We start from the raw sequence: 20,869 nt of genomic DNA, 5'->3' as shown, positions 1-20,869 counted from the left end.
CATCAAAAATGCAAGATTGGTAATACAAGTGAAGGCCAAATTAAGAAGTTCAAAGGGGAACAAAGAAAAAAAATCAAAGAGACCAAGACAGAAAGAATGAGAAAAGATTGGAAGCTAACAAAAACCAAAATGTAGAAGACTTCCACACGCATAGAAATAGTAAGGAAAGCTGGGACTGCCAGGGATTAAAAGAGGATTTAAACATGACAAAGAGAGCATGGCTGATGCACTAAATGTGCAATTTGCAGCTGTCTTCACCAAGGAAGATGATGCTGACTAAATCTTAGTGAAAAAATAAGTGAGATTTAGATAGCTTCAAAATTTCAAAAACAGCAGGCATCAGAGGCTGGCTGCAATAAAAATTGACCGGTCACCAAGGAAAGACAAGATACATCATAGGATGCTGAAGAAAAGAGGAGAAGAAATTGCTGAGATTCTGGCATCAAACCTGTCTAATCACCCATTGATCTTAAAATAAAGATGTGATGTCAGATGCATGGAGGAATGTTCAAACAAGGATGTGAGGGTAAATTCAGCAACTACAGGCCAATCTGTTTAACTTTAGTGATGGGAAAGACTTCAGCAAAAAAAAATGTAATTATTCAAGTAATTGTTGAATTTGAGAACACCAGCATGAATATAAGGACAAAGTGTACTTAACCAGATTGATACAGCTTTTGGACGAGTGATAGAGTTTGTAAATGTGGTTGATATTGTTCATTTGGACAAAAGGATTTGCTCAACACTGCAAAACATAGGAAGGAAATGAAAGCATTAGAGAGGATTCAGAGAGAGTTTATAAGAATGGTTCCAGGGAACATAGAGTTCAGTTATGTGACCCTGTAGTCATTCTTCTTTGAGAAGGCTGAGCGGACATTTGATAGAGGTATTCAAAATTCTGAATGTGCACACTGACTAAACAGAGAAAAACTGTTGCTGGTGGCAGAAAGGTTAATGCTCAAAGGATGTAGGCTTGACGTCATTGCCAAAAAGCAATCAGCAAAATAAGGATGAACATTTTGATGTAGTAACAGGTTAGCATTTGAAATGCATGGCCTCTGAGTGATGGAAGCAGAAACAATTAAATAATTTAAAAAGCAAATGTAAACAAATCATGGCTACAGGCAAAGAATGTGGTAATAGGACTGGCTGAACTGCTTTTAGAACATAGAATATTACAGCGCAGTACAGGCCCTTTGGCCCTCGATGTTGCGCCGACCTGTGGAACCAATCTGAAGCCTAACAATCCTACACAATTCCAGTCTTATCCATATGCCTATCCAATGACCATTTAAATGCCCTTGAAGTTGGCAAGTCTACTACTGTTGAAGGCAGTGCGTTCCATGCCCATACTACTCTCTGAGTGAAGAAACTACCTCTGACTTATATCTATCACCCCTCAATTTAAAGCTATGCCCCCTCGTGTTAGCCATCACCATTACTGTCCAACCAGTCTAACCCTCTGATTATCTTGTATGTGTCACTTAAATTGCCTATCGACCTTCTCTCTCACAAAAACAGTCTCAAGTACCTCAGCCTTTCCTCATAACACCTTCCCTCCATACCAGGCAACATCCTAGTAAAGCTCCTCTGAACCCTTTCCAAAGCTTCCACATTCTTCCCATAATGTGGTGACTAGAACTGTACATAATACTCCAAATGTGGTCGTACAGCTGCAGTATGATCTCATGGTTCCAAAACTCAATGCCTCTAGCAATAAAAGCTAACACCCTGTATGCCTTCTTAACAACCTGGGTAGCAACTTTCAAGGATCTATGTACCTGGACACTCAGATCTCTCTACTCACCTACACTACCAACAATCTTACCATTAGCCAGTACTCTGAATTCCTGTTACTCATTCCAAAGTGAATCACCTCACGCTTTTTTGCATTTAATTCTATTTGCCACCTCTCAGCCTAGCTCTACAGTTTATCTATATCTCTCTGTAATCTACAACATTCTTTGTCACTATCCACAACTCTACCAACCTCAGTGTCATCCACAAGTTTACCAACTCATCCTTCTACACTCTCAGCTGCAAATGTGTTGCTGGTCAAAACACAGCAGGCCAGGCAGCATCTCAGGAATAGAGAATTCGACGTTTCGAGCATAAGCCCTTCATCAGGAATAAGAGAGAGAGAGCCAAGCAGGCTAAGATAAAAGGTAGGGAGGAGGGACTAGGGGGAGGGGCGATGGAGGTGGGATAGGTGGAAGGAGGTCAAGGTGAGGGTGATAGGCACCCTCACCTTGACCTCCTTCCACCTATCCCACCTCCATCGCCCCTCCCCCTAGTCCCTCCTCCCTACCTTTTATCTTAGCCTGCTTGGCTCTCTCTCTCTTATTCCTGATGAAGGGCTTATGCTCGAAACGTCAAATTCTCTATTCCTGAGATGCTGCCTGGCCTGCTGTGCTTTGACCAGCAACACATTTGCAGCTGTGATCTCCAGCATCTGCAGACCTCATTTTTTACTTCTACACTCTCATCCAAGTCATTTATATAAATGGTAAACAACAGTGGATCCAAAACAGATCCTTGCAGTACCCCACTACTAACTGAACTCGAGAATGAATATTTCTGATTAGCCATCAGCCTCTTGTCTTCTTACAGCTAGCCAATTTCTGATCCAAACTGCTAACTCACCCTCAATCCCATGCCGCTATATTTTGTGCAATATCCTACCGTTTGAAGCATATCAAATGCTTTACTGAAATCCATATACACCACATCAACTGCTTTACTCTCATCCACCTATTTGGTCACCTTCTCAAAGAACTCAATAAGGTTTGTGAGGACGACTACCCTTCACAAAACCGTGTTGACTATCCCTAATCAACATATTCCTCTCCAGATAATTATAACCCTTTCAAACACTTTAACCACAACCAAAGTAAGGTTCACAGGTCTATAATTTCCAGAGTTGCCTCTATTCCCCTTCTTGAACAAGGGAACAATATTTGCTATCCTCCAGTTTTCTGGCACTATTCCTGTAGACAATGATGACATAAAGATCAAAGCCAAAGGTGCTGGTGTTGGACTGGGGTGAACAAAGTTAAAAATCTCACAACACCAGGTTATAGCTCAACAGATATATTTGTAAGCACTAGCTTTCGGAGTGTTGCTCCTTCATCAGGTGGTTGTGGAGTATAAGGTGGTAAGACAAGGGATTTATCGCAAACGTTTACTGTGTGCTGTATGAAATTACATATTGAAAAAGACCTGGATTGTTTGTTAAGTCTCGCATCTTTTAGAATGGGCATGTTGGTTTCAATTCTTTCATATGTAATTTCCAGAACTTTCTTATAGTTACATTCTCAAGTGAACTTGAACAAATAGGTGCCACGTTTAACCAGATTATGCATTGAAGGTGTGAGGGGCCCTGTGTGTGGCTGTCTGTGCCCCAATGTTCAGACGGATTCTAATCTAAGAAAAGGATTTACAGAATCTTAGAGATTCATGCAGTTTTTGAGCAAAATTAAATGTAATTGTGCAAGTACAAATTCACCTCACAAACCTATATGTGTGTGCGTGTGCATGCAGTGGGGGGGGGGGGTAATGAGTGTTTGTGAGATGTGTGTGTGTAAGTATGTGAGTGTAAAGGGGTATAAGCCTATGAGAGGGGCATGTGAGAGTGTGGGTGCGTATGTGTGAGCGTAAGAGAGAGAGCTTGTGTCTGAGAGCATCTGCAGGAGTTAGCATGTGTGTGTGTCTGTGGGAGTGTTTGTCTGTCTATGAGTGTACGTGTGTCTGTCCGCCTGTGTGTGTTAGTGGGGTCACCTTTAGAGCGATACGAACCCAAGGTCCTAGATGAGGCCATCCCAATGGTTATCAGCCTCTGCTCAGGCACTTTGCATTATTGCCTGTCCCAAACTCTGGTCACCTGAAGGTCCAAGGTTGAATGTCCTGGATCCACTGAAGTGTTCTCCGACTGGGACTGAACACTCCTGGCTAGTGATTGTTGTGCGTTGGCCATTCATCCGTTGCTGTAGCCTCTGCTCGGTCTCACCAATATGCCATGCCTCAGGCGTATGAGATAGACAACGTTGGCCGAGTCACATGAGTACCTGTCACATACATGGTGACCTGTACTCACATCACTCAGCCAACGTTGTCTATCTCATACGCTGCAGGCAAGGATGCCTTGAAACTTAGTACATTGGCAAGACCGAGCAGAGGCTATGGCAATGGATGAATGGACACTGCACAACAATTAAACGACAGGAGTGTTCCCTCCCAGTCAGAGAGCAATTCAGTGGCCTGGGACATTTGACCTCGGACCTTCAGGTGACCATTCTCCAAGGTGACTTCGGGACAGGCAATAATGCAAAGTGGTTGAGGAGAGGCTGATAGCCAAGTTTGGTACCTATGGAGATGGCCTCAACAAGGACTTTGGGTTCATGTCACCCTACAGGTGACCCCACTAACACACTCTCACAGACCCTCTCTCATACCCTCTCACAGGCTTATACACCTTTAAACTCACACACACACACACACACACACACACACACACACACACACACACACAGACACACACACACACTCTCACAGACACTCATATCCCACCTCCATCATCACCACCACCACCCCCCACTCCCCAAACTGATTAGAATCAGTCTGAACATGGGGGCACAGACAGCCTCACACAAGGCACCTCACACCTTCAATACATTATCTAGGCTAACATGGCATCTATTTGTTCAAGTTCACTTGAGAATGTAACTTTAAGAAAGTTCTGGAACTTACATATGAAAGAACTGAAACCATCATGCCCATTCTAAAAGATGAGAGACTTAACAAACAATCCTGGTCTTTTTCAATATATAATTCAGTTACATCACACTGTAAACTTTTGCTATAAATTCTTTGTCCTACAATCTTATATTCCACAACCACCTGACGAAGGAGTAACGCTCCGAAAGCTAGTGCGTACAAATAAACCTGTTGGACTATAACCTGGTGTTGTGTGATTTTTAGCTTGTATTGAGGTTCAAAATGCTGCAAAAGGACAGCCAGTCAGGCAGCATCCGAAAAGCAAGAGAGTCGATGTTTTGAGCATAAGCTCTTCATCATAAGTTTGTTATTCAGGACCAGAGAGCTTGTTCAATAATAATAATAAGTTTTATTAGCTTTGGAACGTATGGTAAGTTTGACTGTGTTAAAGGCTGCCGATTAAACAACATGGGAGAGATTGTGTATTGTTGGCAGTATCATATGAGGTGTCATTTGTAACTTCGATGAGAATTGTTTCAGTGCTGTCGCAGAAATAAAAGAATTGCAAATATTCAATCTTGGGCTCCACAAAAAATGGGGACAGATTTTATAGAGACAGCAGTGCATCCATTGTCAAACACCTAGTGAATTCAGAAATGAAAACAAAAGACAGGTGGATATTTTAGAGGAAAAAAAGGCAAAATTCCAACCAATTTACACTAAATTGTTAGTGTTAATGCCTATCTATATAAACTAAAAGCAATGTGAAATATTCAATACATAATTGGCAGTTTAAACATTCACCCTTACCATTCTTAGATAGTATTCCCAAATTATTTTCAGTTTTTAAACAACACAACTTATACATCCAGGTCAAAGAGCTATTATAACAAGACACATTAACTTGATTTTATCCTGACATTCTGGTACCATTTTAAAAGATAAAATTCTGCTTTTGTTTTAGGTTACTCAACATTTTTGAGAAACAGTATCATACTATTCCCTTCCATTTCAGTTTATCTTCCCTATCATCCCTTTAAGGCCACCTCACCCCCAACCAATGCCAGCTTCCAGCTGTCATAATGCAATCACTAGGACCAAAGATTGTGGGTGACATGCTTTCTGCACCATGACTGCGATTAAAATTACTTGATTGAAAAGAGACAAGACTCTGGCAGGTACTTAAACTGCATCAGCAAAGATAAATGCACAGTAAATACACAATAGGTTGCAATTTAGATGATGAGTAACGGGTTATCCTGAATATTCTGATATTGCTTCCTTTACATACTAATGACTCAAGTTACTTGCACATCAGCATTCTAGCCAACATTATCAAATTAATAACCACAACATTTGTGCTTTTAAAATCTGTCTTCTTTGTTTATCTCATGTGGTATGAGAAGTTGCTGACTAAACAGTATACTTAAAGGCTAAAAATACATAAAGATTCATCATAAGTTTAATCATTACTTACTGACACTGTTGGCATTAATAAAATGCAAACGCAAATCTACTTTATTTTACAATTATCATTTGTGAGTCTCTTTCCTAAAGTGTCTTAAATAAGCTGTATTTACTGAATTCAATCACACATGCAATTGGAATTTATTTATTTTTTCCTTTGAAAGTTCCTCATAACTCAGGAATAGTAGCAGGATTGGTGTGGAACATGGGATTGGAAAGAATGGTGGAGAAGGAACTTAAGTGTGAGACTTTGCTTCAATGCGTCTCTGTCCTTTTCTATGTCCATTTCAAACACCAAGAATTTACATTTATTTGGTGCCTTTAATTGGTCCCCCAAATGTCATGGAGTTCGTTTCAGAAAAAAGGTGCTGATTATCCAGCATTATGGAATAATTGTCAGGGCACTTGGAAGTTAACCTAATCTTTTAAACTGTCGGTCTGCTCTTGTGAAAATATTTTTGAAGATATTCAAACATGATAATGCTTTAAAGATTGACATAGAGCTAGGCAGCAAAAGCACATTAAAGAACTTTGATGTTGGAAAATTAAAGATTACCAGGGATATGCAGGAATATAGATTTGAGATTAAAATCAGATCAGGCATGATTTTATTGAACGGCAGAATAGGTTCAAATGGCCAAGTAGCCTACTCTTGTTCTTTGTTCATTTGCAAATTCAGAGATGAGGTGGTTGGAGAAGGATCATAGAACTGTCAAAGGATATAGCATAGAAGGATGGTATTTGTCCATTGTCCTTGATAGTGGCTATGGTGGAATTTCCAAGGAGAGGGTATGAATTAAGTCTGGGTTTCCCTCAATTTACATTCTTGTTGCCATAGGACTCCCCCTGCCACAGATGTCAGCTTGTCTGTCACCTTAAGATCTAAAGTAAGATCACCCCGCCATCCTACTGGAACCAAAAGGTGCCAAAACTCAGGAGCATGTACGTGGGTTGTCTGTACCTCTGGTTGCAGGTCCCTGGAGGTTCCCTTTGGGAATAGGGAAGGGTTGGCAGTGCTGGAAGTGAGGTGGGTACTTTGTGTTGGGAGGCTTAGTCAGGAGGCTATGGTTGAGAGATTAGCGAAAGAGATGGTGAGTAGTCAGTGTTTGTGGGGTACTTTGGTGGTTGTAGTGATTGGAACCAAGTGGATCTCATTGATTATGAGATCCTTGTTAACCTGGGCCAATCAGTAAGCCCTGACTAATCAATATAAACAGGGGATTTCTCCCCCCCGCCATCCCCCTCCCTCCCCCCCCCCCCCCCCCCCACCCCCCAAAGAAAAAAAAAGAAAAAAAAATAAACAGGGGATTTAGAATCTCCTCTGTTCAGGGCACTGACTCCGAGCTGACTGGCCACAGCCAGTGTACTGAGTTATGAGATTAGATTCCTACAGTGTGGAAACAGGCCCTTCAGAGCCAACCAGTCCACACCTACCCTGCGAAGAGTAACGCGCCCAGACCCATTTCACTCTGACTTATGCACCTAACATGATTAGCATGGCAATTTAGCACGGCCAATTCACCTGACCTGCACATCTTTGGACTGTGGGAGGAAACTGGAGCACCCAGAGGAAACCCAGCACAAGTAAATAAAGGGTGACTTGGTGGTGGGATACCAGCCTCTGTGCTTTTATTCCAGAGGCTGAGGGTTAGCTTTGGAGAGAATGAGGGCAGAAATTACAGCTGCTCCTCCTGCCCCATACAAGTGCTTGAAAAGTTAATTCAGTCATTCTTACCCCCTATAAATTGCTAGGTTTCTTGATGTCAGGTAAACCTAACCAGTCAGTACTGAAATAGGAATATAGATTACATTTGATTTATGCAATTTTATGAAAAAATTAATATAAATCTTGCCTATTGGGAGAGGACTGGTTGCCTAACCCCTCCCACACCTCAGCTCATTAAAATTAGATAAATCACAGTGAATAGTCTTTATTCATTCATTGCATTACTAAATGAAAACCTCATTTTACAAAAATCTCAAATTTTCTGTTCGTGTCTGCAGTATAGTGTGGTCTGTCTTAGTTTCTTATGTCTTTTCTAAATATAGTACAATTCACATTCCCAGGATTGTCTTATTGAATCTAAGATGTTCATGCCCTATAGCTTTACAATGAAGTGCTAATGCTGAATCCTGTACACTAACTGTAGTTGAACTAATGTTTTGATAAGTTTATTATTAGCCTTTCAGCCTACTATGCTTGCACTAATTTATAATATCCAAATTACTGCTGTCTTCTTCATGGCTTTATCTATTTGACTTGATATCTTCAAGGGATTACATATTTTATTCTTAGGTTCTCTCTGTTCATCCAGACATTTCAGTTTCTCTCCACAGCATGCATATCGCATACTTTATTTTTCCACCCAAAATGGATGGGCAGGCAAAGAATGACAGGAGCTTTGAAAGCAAGACAGACATCTCATAAGGAGAAGGAAACAGTTAGAATAAATTGGATTTGAAGTTGTTCCCTGACAGTGCTTGATTATATTCCAGCTGGATCTGTTGATGAATAGCTCAAGGGATCTATACTGGGGGTCTCATCCGTTGGATCATCCAAGTGGATAAAAGTAATGAGTTTGTTACCAAGGGAATCAAAAGTAGACATAGCAGAGTACTAAGCAGATTGATGACTGCAGATCTCATCACTGTGAATGAAGGATTACAGGCATGTGAGTTCCATTAGAAGTTTGGTGGTGCTGCTTGAGTCTACCTTATTTTGGTGATACCAATAGAAGACATTAAACTAGTAGAATGACATGGGCATTCCTAAGTAGGGCTTTTGCCCTAAACATTGACTCTCCTGCTCCTCGGATGCTGCCTGACCTGCTATGCTTTTCCAGGACAACACTCTCAACTCATGAGCATTCCTAAATCAGTACGGGTGTATTGTATACCTGACAAAGCAGCAGTGTACTGTGCGACATAAGTAACTCCTGGCAGCAATTATTCTTAAGATGTCAATTTCCCTCTGGCAAAGAATCAAAGAAATTGTTGGCCCTGAGAAAGAGGTAAATCAATTCTGGGCTTCCAGCTTATCTTGTCATTTTGTTCAGCATGGCTATGATACTATGGCAAAGTTAACTCCCTGCTGGAACTAACACTCCAGTCTGCCAAAATAGCACGAGCACCTCATTATAATCAAATTAACTAGAATTTACACCAAGCAGAAATACTGCTGTTTTTTTCTAATTCTCCAGCTATTATAGGAATTTCAAGGCCAAGTTATCTGTTCTAATTTTATTACTCTCTGTTATTTAATTAACAGGAACAATCAGGAAATAACATCAAACCCTGCAGTTTTAAAGTGAATTGTAAATGATGTAATGTTACAAACAACAATTGTAATTTTTGTTATATAGCTGTTTTGATTTATACTGACCTATGCAGATCAAGAAAAAAATACTCATTTACTAGGAATGTGGCAATATAACTTATTTTAAAAATGTTTTCATATTGTATGACATTTGTGAAAGAGCTGCAATAAATAATTATTTGTTGTAATGCTAACATAAAAGGAGGTAGAAGATGCTCATCAATACTTTTTAAATGCTGTTGCTTAGGAAAGAGAAGTTATTTTCCATTAAAATAACTTCAGAGTTTTATGGAAAGAAATATTAGCAATTACAGTTCTTAATAGATCCCATCCACATATCTATCTACATGGTTAATTTGAACTTTATTAAGTGTGATAACAAAAGTAAGCAAACATTCCAACTTTTATGACCGAGCCAGCTGGTTGTAGTTTGGCAGACTACATGTTGGCTATAATCCTATAACCAAATGTCAAAAAGCACCAGACAGTTCAGAAAACTAAGAATCAAGTTGCTTGGAGTTGATATTTTAATGCTTCTTGCTCTTGAAAGTCTTCAATTCTGAGACAAAGTCATTATTAAGTCAAATGTTTTAACTGAAAGTATTTAAAGCAAAGTTTCCAGTAATAGCAGTATGCAGTAAACGTTTTTTAGATTAGATTAGATTCCCTACAGTGTGGAAACAAACCCTTCAGCCCAACAAGTCCACACCGGCCCTCCGAAGAGCAACCCAACCAGACACATTCCCCTACATTTACCCCTAACTAATCCATCGAACGCTACAAGCAATTTAGAATGGCAAATTCACCTAACCTGCACATCTTTGGACTGTGGGAGGAAACCGGAGCACCCGGAGGAAACCCACGCAGACATGGGGAGAACGTGCAAACTCCACACAGACAGCTGCCCAAGGCAGGAATTGAACCCATGTCCCTGGCGCTGTGAGGCAGTATTGCTAACCACTGAGCCACCGTGCTGCCCAACTTGTTGGATATTAGTCCACCATTCAGCTAATTAACTACATGAATGACTATGTAATTGAATTAACTAGATATGTCAACCATAAGGTGCTGAAGTAACATAAAACAAGTGAACTGTAATGGAAAAGAATACTGAGTAATACTTCAGTTGCCAAAAAAATGAAGTATTTACTCTCCTTAGAGAATTTCATAAACTTCTCTTCTCAAGAAAATTACTGCTGCCACAAATTGCTCACAACAATTTCAATACTTCGAACTTTGACCACTTGAAACTAAAAACGCGTTTACATATAAATATAACTTTTTATAGCTCTGTTATTACATACTGTGAATGGGGAAAGAGGGCCAATTTTGTGGCTATACCGTCGGATCACCTCTCTGATGTGGCTGGGCTGTATGGCATCACTGTGAGTCTCTAGACCACAAGCTGCAGCACTCTGTAACGTAAAATCATAAATTCTTAACTAAATCAAAAACACTTTAAGACAATTCCAGATAAAAGACCTACAGTGTAGTAGCTTCAACAAGATTAGCATTTTAAATTGAATGTATTCACATTGAATAAAGTTTTGCTCAGACTCAGCATAGGAATGAGCCAGCAGAGAAAAATAAAAACTAAATTAATTTATTGTTGGATGTAACAATATTTTAATATAATTGTGCAATCATAATTAATAATAAAAATTTAAGCTACGTAAGTTATAAATTAAAGCTAACAACAAAACTTTACTTACACTGCAAAAGAAAATTGCAGTTTAACTAATATCTGTCTTCTTGGATATTAGAAGAGATTAGATTCCTTACAGTATGAAAACAGGCCTTTTGGTCCAGCCAGTCCACACTGACCCTCTAATGAAATATTTTGTGGAAGCAATTGATAATTTACCGATCAGGTGAGTGAATGTATACGTGAACTGTTATTTGCATGTACAAAGTAAAACATGTCTTCAGCATTATCAGTGACCCTCAATTCATGTGAAGATACACGGAAGTATATTGACTATGGGTATCATAGGTTGGATCATCAGTTTATGCAGATCTCAGCCAGATCACTTATAGGCATGCTTATAAAGGATACCTGTGCCACTAGGACTGGACCTTGTCACTGGGTAGAAGAGAATGTAGCCAGGATTCCTGGTACTGATATATAAAAAAAAGTATTGGAAATACTCAGCAGGCAGCAAAACAGAGTCAAGAAGCAGGAATTTGCACTTTAGGTCAGGACATTATCAGAAGCAGCTCTCCCACAGTGATTTTGCCTAAAGCATTCAAATCGGAGCTGCAGGGTACGCTTCTTGTCCAGTAAGAGATGGTGGCTGAGCTCTCTTTTTAGTACTTAAAGAATTACAGCCTGCCATTGGAGATGAGCAGAGAGATGTTCTCATAGCAATATTAACAAACTTGAAATCAAGAATGGCCGTTAAATCTCTAAGAAATCTTTAATAATCTGACCGTCATTTTAGGTGGCTGCAATTCAGTGCTCTGATATGGTCTTTGCCAAATTTCTCAGGAAGGATGATGCCAATAAACTAGCAAGTGGGCCAATGTCAAAATTACATGTCCTCCATGTCTGTTCTTGACTCCATACTGGGGTGAAAATCCTGTTCATTATTTCAGACCAACGACTTGTCACTGATTGATTAGTCATTTAGACATTGGAAAACACACTAAATTAGATATAGGAGAGGATTAATTTAGTTTGGATATAATGAGTCAACTGCAGGGTAGTTAATCGATATTCACTGTGGCTACATGTCTAAGGTACTAGAATAATCTAAAATGAGTCAACATGTTTGGAGACAGTGCATATTCTAATTAATGTTGATAATACAAATTAAGTTTTTAACCAGAAGAAAGTCTATCCCTTTAAGATGATGTTGCTATTACGACAATTAACCAAATAGTTTCCTTCTAAAAGTAATCAATTTTTAATTAAAAACGCACAAGATTTTTCAAAAATGTATCTGTTTGCTTAAACCACATTATCATTCACACGACTATTAAACTTACAAAAATAGGCTATATTTGTGCATTATATGATGCTTGAGTGAACTGATGAAGGCAATAATTTCTCTTAATGCTTTACAATACAAGCAATCATCAAGATTTTCTTTCTTCAATTTTTCTTTCAAGTTGATAAATAACTTTCAAATCAGATGGGATCTTCACGTCTACATTTTGAATGTCACAAAGTGTACAATTCAGAAAATCCTCATGTCTTTAGGTGGAATATTGTTATGTATTTATGAGAAGGAAATATCTGGACTATGCAAATTATAATAAAATGTAGAAATGAGTTTTTACTTATTTAATTACAGAAATATGTAATTATATATTAGCACTGTTTTTTTCTCTCAATACAAACTTTTAGTGGATTGTAAACTGATGAGAAAATGTATTAAAAAACCTGCTTTTAAATAACAACATTCCAAATCTTTCCTCAAACCACTACTTTTTTTTTACAACAAGAATCACAAACGGTACACATTCTTTTATTATTCTGTAGATGCAACAAAAGAACAGAATCATGCTGTTCTACTCTACTTCTTCTACTCTCCTACTTGTTCTAGGTCTGACCCACAAAAGTTTGGAATATTTGTGCTATTTGATTGCTATTTCCATATTGTTTTCTTGTGCAGTTCCTTTTTATCATCACTATTGGATTCTAGTGCCATTTGAGACATCCAAGAAGTCACATTGATGCTTCTCCAACTAGCTTGAGGCTAGAAAGGCACATGTAATTACAGCTTCACGATTGCTCAAATTACATTGGCTGAATGAGATTTCTAATCTGCAGAACCAGGGAATGTGGGCTTGGTTCTTTCCAGTAAATCTTGTACAATCCAAGAAAACTGTGGTCATTCTATAGCTGATAAAGATCTGTGATTTCTAAAATGAATCTATGAGCTCTCACAGATAATATGAAAGCACACTTTATATTTAAAAATAGAAGCTAAGTACCTTCACCTGAATTCTTCAAGAGAAGAACAATAGCTAAAATTAATTCAAAATAATAAATTATATAGCACCAAACAACATCGTGCAATTATTGTTACAATTGTTACAAATAATGAGGCAAAATCTCCAGAGGCAAAGATGCTGCACTGACTTCTGATCTTTTTCCAAATCAATTTATGTATTTATTTCAATATGCGATTGCCTGCCATACCTCCTGCATTACAACAGCACCCACAACCAATGAAGTACTTTTGAACTGCAAAGGGCTTGAGGAAGACCTGAGATATAGAAAAGTGATTACATAAATGCATGACTTGTTTCAATATTTCCTATCAATTGCAAAAGAAGGCTCTAGAGAGCCTAAAGGCTGATATTTATGACTGAGGCCAAAGCATTGTCAGCTTGGCTGAAAGCCAGAGATGAGCCCACTTCAACTGGGATGAAAGCAAATTACTGCGGATGCTGGAAAAGCTCAGCAGGTCTGGCAACATCTGTAAGGAGAGAAAAGAGCTGAAGCTTTGACAAAGAGTCAGTTAGACTCGAAATGTCAGCTCTTTTCTCTCCTTACAGATGCTGCCAGACCGGCTGATATTTTCCAGCATTTTCTCTTTTGGTTTCAACTGGTATGAAACCTGGGGGTGGGGGAGACAGTCCTTGCATTGGCCAATTACAAAAATGCTACCAGAGCTGACATCCCCCGTATGAATGGCAGCTTGTCTTCAAAAGCTGATTGTCCAAGGGGTCTACAGCTTGACAGTGCCTCTGTTAATGGTGGCCATTACTGGGACTGCAACTGCCAGATGAGCATTCAGTAATGCCGGGAGCGGTAAGTCACTGATTTGAACCTTTAAACACTTAGCTCGAGCACGGGACTCCTCCATTTCTATTTTTCAGCGGCAGCAGCAACTCGAAGGACGGGAGCTTGGATCAGGGGCCTGCTGTGAGCAGTGAGTCACTGATTTGAGCTTTTATATCAGAGAGCAGAGGTTTCTGGGAAAGGAGGGACTTCTTATTTTTATTTCCATCCAGCTATATAAGTCAGTGTCTTCTAAACCCAAGACCCTACCTTTGTAGGGCCTCCCACCCAACCATCTCCTCTAACCTTAAAGACCAGGGACACATTAGGTAAGCGTCTCTTCTTTTTTATTTTGTGATAAGGGGACTAGCAGGGATGGCAGTGCAGGGAGAGCAATGTTCCTCCTGCATGATGTTTGAGGTGAGGGACACCATTGGTGTCCCATCCAAATACATCTGCAGGAAGTACATCCAACTCTCGCTCCTCCAAGACCCTGTTAGGGAACTGGAGCGGGAGCTGGATGAACTTAGGATCATTCGGGAGGCAGAGGCTGAGATAGAAAGAGTCACTCCAAAGCAAGAAGAAAGCTGGGTGACTGTTCGAAGGGGGAGAAAACAGCCTGTGGTTGTTCCTCTGAAAAATATGTATACCATCTAGGATACTGTTGAGGGGGATGACTTACCAGGGATATGCAGTGGGGCCCAGGTCTCTGGCACAGAGACTGTCTCTGTTGCACAGAAGGGAAGGAGAGGAAAGGAGGAGAATGTTAGTCATTGGACACTCAATAGTTAGAGAATGAGACTCACGGTCGGTATGTTGCCTCCCAGGTGCCAGAGTCTGTGACGCCTCGGATCGTATCTTTGGGGTCCTGAAGGGAGAGGGTGATCAGCCTCACGTTGTGGTCCATGTAGGTACCAACGACATAGGTAGAAAGAGGGATAGGGATGTAAGGCAGGATTTCAGGGAGCTAGGGTTGAAGCTGAGAGCTAGAACAAAGAGAGTTGTTATCTCTGGTTTGTTACCCATGTCACGTGATAGCGAGGCTAGGGATAGGGAGAGATATCAGCTGAACACCTGGCTGCAAGGATGGTGCAGGAGGGACCATCAGGTACTTGGATAATTGGGGCTCATTCTTAGGAAGGTGGGACCTCTACAATCAGGACGGTCTTCACGAATCAGAGGGGTACTAATATCCTGGGTGGGAAATTTTCTGGTGCTATTCGGATGGGTTTAAACTAGCTCAGCAGGGGGATGGGAGCCAGAGGTTGCAGTGCAGAGGGGAATGAGAGTAGGGAGGACAGGGTTCACAGGAATGTGTTGGCAGACAGCAAGTTGGATTGAATTATCTATTTCAATGCCAGAAGTATCCGAAATAAGGTAGGTGAGCTTGCAGCATGGATAGGTACCTGGGACTTCGACTTTGTGGTCATTTCGGAGACATGAATAGAGCAGGGTGAGGAATGGATGTTGCAGGTTCCAGGGTATAGATCTTTCATCAAGAACAGGCAAGGTGGTAAAAGACGGGAGGGGAAAGAGACAGGAGAGGAGAGGTCACACTGCTTAGAGTTTTTTTTATTGGCCTCTGCAGAGTTCCAGGGAGGTGGAAGAGAGGATTGGCAAAATTATTCTGAACAGGAGTGAAAGGAACAGGGTTGTCATTATGGGGGACTTTAACTTCCCCAACATTGACTGGAAATGCTATAATGTCGAATGGATCAGTTTTTGTCCAATGTGTACAGAAGGGTTTCCTGACACAGAATGTTGAAGGGCCGACAAGAGGAGAGGCCACACTGGATCTGGTGCTTGGTAATGAACCAGGCCAGGTGTTTGATTTAGTTGTAGGTGAGCACTTTGGAGAGAGTGACCATAATTCAGTCACGTTTAGTTTAGTGATGGAAAGGGATAGGTACATGCCACAGGTCAAGCGTTATCGATGGGAGAAGGGCAATTATAATGCGATTAGGCAAGAATTAGGATGCATAGAATGGGGTAGCAAAATGCGGAGGATGCAGACAATGGAAATGTGGAGCTAGTTTAAGGAACAGATATCGCGTGTCCTTGATAGGTATGTCCCTGTCAGGCAGGAAGGAAGGGACCATGGTTTACTACAGAAATTGCATCTCTTGTTAAGAAGAAGAAAAGGCTTATGTGCTGAACAGGCAAGATGATACAGATAAGGCAATGGAGAGTTACAGAGCAGCTAGGAAGGATTTAAAGAGAAGTTAAGAAGAGCAAAGAGACGATACCAGCAGTCTTTAGCAAGTAGAATAAAGGAGAACCCTATACGTATGTGAGGAATAAGAGGATGACTAGGGTAGGAATAGGGCCAGTCAAAGACAGAAGTGGGAAGTTGAAGTGTGGAGAGCGGAGAGGTGCTAAACGAACATTTCTCATCGGTTTTCACTCAGGAAGAGGAGACATCCCGCACCTCCGCCCTCAGACCACACCCCTCCAACCGTAACAAGGACAGAACGCCCCTGGTGCTCACCTTCCACCCTACCAACCTTCGCATAAACCAAATCATCTGCCGACATTTCCGCCACCTCCAAAAAGACCCCACCATCAGGGGTATATTTCCCTCCCCACCCCATTCCGCTTTCCGCAAAGACCGTTCCCTCCGTGACTACCTGGTCAGGTGCACGCCCCCCTACGACCCACCTCCCATCCTGGCACTTTCCCCTGCCACCGCAGGAACTGTAAAACTTGTGCCCATACCTCCTCCCTCACCTCTATCCAAGGCCCTAAAGGAGCCTTCCACGTCCATCAAAGTTTTACCTGCACATCCACTAATATCATTTATTGTATCCGTTGCTCCCGATGCAGTCTCCTCTACATTGGGGAGACTGGGCGCCTCCTAGCAGAGTGCTTTAGGGAACATCTCCAAGATACCCGCACCAATCAACCACACCGCCCCATGGCCCAACATTTCAACTCCTCCTCCCACTCTGCCGAGGACATGGAGGTCCTGGGCCTCCTTCACCGCCGCTCCCTCACCACCAGACGCCTGGAGGAAGAACGCCTCATCTTCCGCCTCGGAACACTTCAACCCCAGGGCATCAATGTGGACTTCAACAGCTTCCTCATTTCCCCTTCCCCCACCTCATCCTAGTTTCAAACTTCCAGCTCAGCACTGTCACCGTGACTTGTCCGGACTTGTCCAACCTGCCTATCTTCTTTGCCACCTATCCACCCCACCCTCTCCTCCCTGACCTATCACCTTCATCTCCTCCCCCACTCACCCATTGTACTCTATGCTACTCTCTCCCCACCCCACCCTCCTCTAGCTTATCTTTATTCCTGATGAAGGGCTTTTGCCCGAAACGTCGATTTTGCTGCTCATTGGATGCTGCCTGAACTGCTGTGCTCTTCCAGCACTACTGATCCAGAAAAAGGAGAATATTGTAGAGGAGAGGAATGAGGTATGAGATATTAGACTAGAAAGTATCGAGGTTAGTTCCGAACAGGTGCTATCAATTCTAGAAGGAGTGAAAGCAGACAAGTCCCTGGGCCGGATGAGATCTATCGGAGGATTCTCTGGGAAGCTAGGGAGGAGATAGCAGAGCCTTTGGCTTTGATATTTCAGTCATCATTGTCTACAGGTTTAATACCAGAGGACTCGAGGATTGCTGTTGTGCGCTTCCTCAAGAAGGGCAGTAGAGATGACCCAGGTAATTATCGACCAGTGAGCCTTACTTCTGTTGTAAGAAAAGTTTTGGAAAGGATGATAAGAAATGAAATTTATAATCATCTAGCAAGCAACAATTTGATTTCAGATAGTCAACATGGTTTCATCAAGGGCAGGTCGTGTCTCACAAACCTCACTAAGTTTTTTGAGAAGGTGACCAAGCATGTCGATGAAGGTAGAGTAGGTGACGTGGTAAACATGGACTTCAGTAAAGCCTTTGATAAGGTTCCACATGGTAGGCTGTTGGAGAAAATGCAGAGTCATGGGATTGAGGGTAATTTAGCAGTTTGGATTAGAAACTAGCTTTCTAAAAGAAAGCAGCGAGTGGTTGTTGATGGAAAATATTCAGCCTGGAGTCTGGTTACTGGAGTGGTGTAGCACAGGGATCTGTTTTGGGACCACTATGTTTGTCACTTTTATAAATGACTTAGACGCAGGCATAGGTGGATGGATTATTAAATTTGCAGATGACACTAAAGTCAGTGGAGTAGTGGTCAGTTTAGAAGAATGTTACAGATTGAAGGGGGACTTAGATAAGCTGCAGGATTGGGCTGAGAGGTGGCAAATGGAGTTCAATGCAACTAAATGTGAGGTGATGCACTTTGGGAAGAATAAGAGGAAGGCAGAGTACTAGGTCAATGGAAAGATTCTTGGTAGTATGGATGTGCAGAGGGATCTTGGAGTCCATGTATATAGATCTCTGAAAGTTGTCACCCACGTTGATAGTGCTGTGAAAAAGGCATACAGTGTGTTAGGTTTCATTTGTAGAGGGATTGAGTTCCAGAGCTGCAACTACACAAAACGCTGGTGCGGTCACACTTGGAATATTGTGTACAGTTCTGGTCGCCATATTTTGGGAAGGATGTGGAAGCACTGGAAAAAGTGCAGAGGGGATTTATCAGGATGTTGCCTGGTCTGGAGGGAAGGTCTTATGAGAAAAGACTGAGAGACTTGGGTCTATTCTCATTGCAAAGAAGAAGGCTAAGAGGGGATTTGATAAAGTCATACAAGATGATTGGAGGATTGGATAGGGTAGACAGTGAAAGTCTTTTTCCTAGGATGATGACATCAACTTTTTAGATTAGAATCAATCTAAACATCAGGTCATAGACAGAGAACACAGGGAGCTAACCCTTCAACATATTGTCTAGCTATCACCATTGTTTACAGCTAACCCGAGAATGCAACTTTAAAAAGAAGGGTTTTGTGATTTACACATGAAAGAAGTGAAACTATCACTGTATTCTAACAGATGAAAGGCTTAACAGACAATCAATTTTTCAATGTATAATTTCAGTTACATCACACTGCAAATTTTTTGCTATAAATTCTGTGTTACGATCGAGCTCTCCACAATCACCTGATGAAGGAGCAGTGCTCCGAAAGCTATTGTGCTTCCAATTAAACCTGTTGGACTATAACCTGGTATTGTGTGATTTTTAACTTTGTACACCGCAGTCCAACACTGGCATCTCCAAATCATAATTTGTAAGGATGTATTGAGGGAGTCTGGAAAAAATTAGGTGAGGAGTCAAGGGGAGAGGCAGGGAATGCACAAACACTTCAGATCAAACATCATCCAAAGATATATTTAGAGACTATTTCAGCCTTGTGAATCAAGGTAATAAACAAAATACTGGACTTCCTTAGTCAAAATACATAACCTTGGAAAACATTTTACTTTGAGCTAAGAAATGGGTGTAATTTACTGTCATTTCCATCCAAAGAAACTACTGTTCAATTACTCTGTAGGTTTTTCTTCTGAACAGAATGGATAAAATTGAATTAAAATTTTGTTTGAGTTCATCAAAATTGGCTTAAAAGTAAGAGGCAGAGGGTGGTGGTGGATGGTTCCTTTTTGGACTGGAAGCCTGTCACCAGAAGGATCAGTGCTGGGTCCACAGTTTTTTTTGCCATTTATAAATATATGATTTGAACGTGAATATAGAAGGCAAGTTTGCAGATGACACCAAAATGGAGGGAGTAGTGAACAGGTTACCTCAGAGTACAATGGGACGTTGGTAAGATGGGCCGAGGAGTGGCAGATGGAGTGTAATGTAGATAAATGTGAAGTGCTACATTTTGGGATGGCAAATAAAAGGAGGACTTATACATTTGTTGGTAAGGTCCTGGGGAGGGTTCCTGAACAAAGACTTTGGAGTGCAGGTTCATAATTTCTTGAAAGTGGAGTCACAGATAGACAGGGGAGTGAAGGCAGCTTTTGGTTTGCTTGCCTTTATTTTTCACTGCATTAAGAACAGGAATTGGGAGGTCACGTTGCAGCTGTACAGGACATCGGTTAGGACACTTTTGGAATACTGTGTTCAATTCTGGTTTCCTTGCTCTAAGAAGGATGTTGTGAAATTTGAAAGGATTCAGAAAAGATTTATAAGGATGTTGCCAGGGTTGGAGGGCATGAGCTATGGGGAGACATTGAATAGGTTGGACTATTTTCCCTGAAGTGTTGGATGCTGAGGGGTGACTTTGGGAAGTTTGTAAAATCATGAGGGGCATGGATAAAGTGAATAGTCAAGGTCTTTTTCCCAGGGTCCAAATCTATAGGGTATAGATTTAAGGTGTGAGGGGAAAGATTTAAAAGGGTCCTAAAAGGGAATGTTTTCTCTCAGAGGGTTTTGCATGTATGGAATGAACTGCCAAAGGAGGTGGTAGAGGCTGGTACAATTACAATACTTAAAAGGCATCTGGATAAGTATATGAATAGGAATATAGTTTAGAGGGATATGGGCCACATGCTGGCAAATGGGACTAGATTAATTTAAGATATCCAGTCGGTATGGACAAGTTGAACTGAAGGGTCTGTTTTCGTGCTTTACATCTCCATGACTGTCAATGCAACTTGAAATGGATTGGTTTGTTAGAATGGTCCAAACCATTCTTAGCATATGCATTCATGATTAAATTTTCCAAACTGATTTGAAAGAGCTACAATCTTTGT

At 41.1% G+C, this 20,869-nt stretch overlaps 1 protein-coding gene across 8 annotated transcripts in view; it reads right to left on the bottom strand.

The window, feature by feature from the left end:
• supt3h (SPT3 homolog, SAGA and STAGA complex component) overlaps positions 1-20,869 on the bottom strand; it is a 455,384-nt gene that overhangs the window by 51,018 nt on the left and 383,497 nt on the right. For all 8 annotated transcript variants that reach the window (XM_060851413.1, XM_060851403.1, XM_060851463.1 and 5 more), the window contains one exon: positions 10,801-10,911. In XM_060851413.1, coding sequence (XP_060707396.1) covers positions 10,801-10,911 — 111 coding nt within the window. The remainder of the gene's footprint in view (positions 1-10,800; positions 10,912-20,869) is intronic.

The sequence above is a fragment of the Hemiscyllium ocellatum genome, chromosome 3 (genome assembly GCF_020745735.1).
Source record: "Hemiscyllium ocellatum isolate sHemOce1 chromosome 3, sHemOce1.pat.X.cur, whole genome shotgun sequence".
Lineage (NCBI taxonomy): Eukaryota > Metazoa > Chordata > Chondrichthyes > Orectolobiformes > Hemiscylliidae > Hemiscyllium > Hemiscyllium ocellatum.
This window is presented reverse-complemented; position numbering and strand designations above follow the sequence as displayed.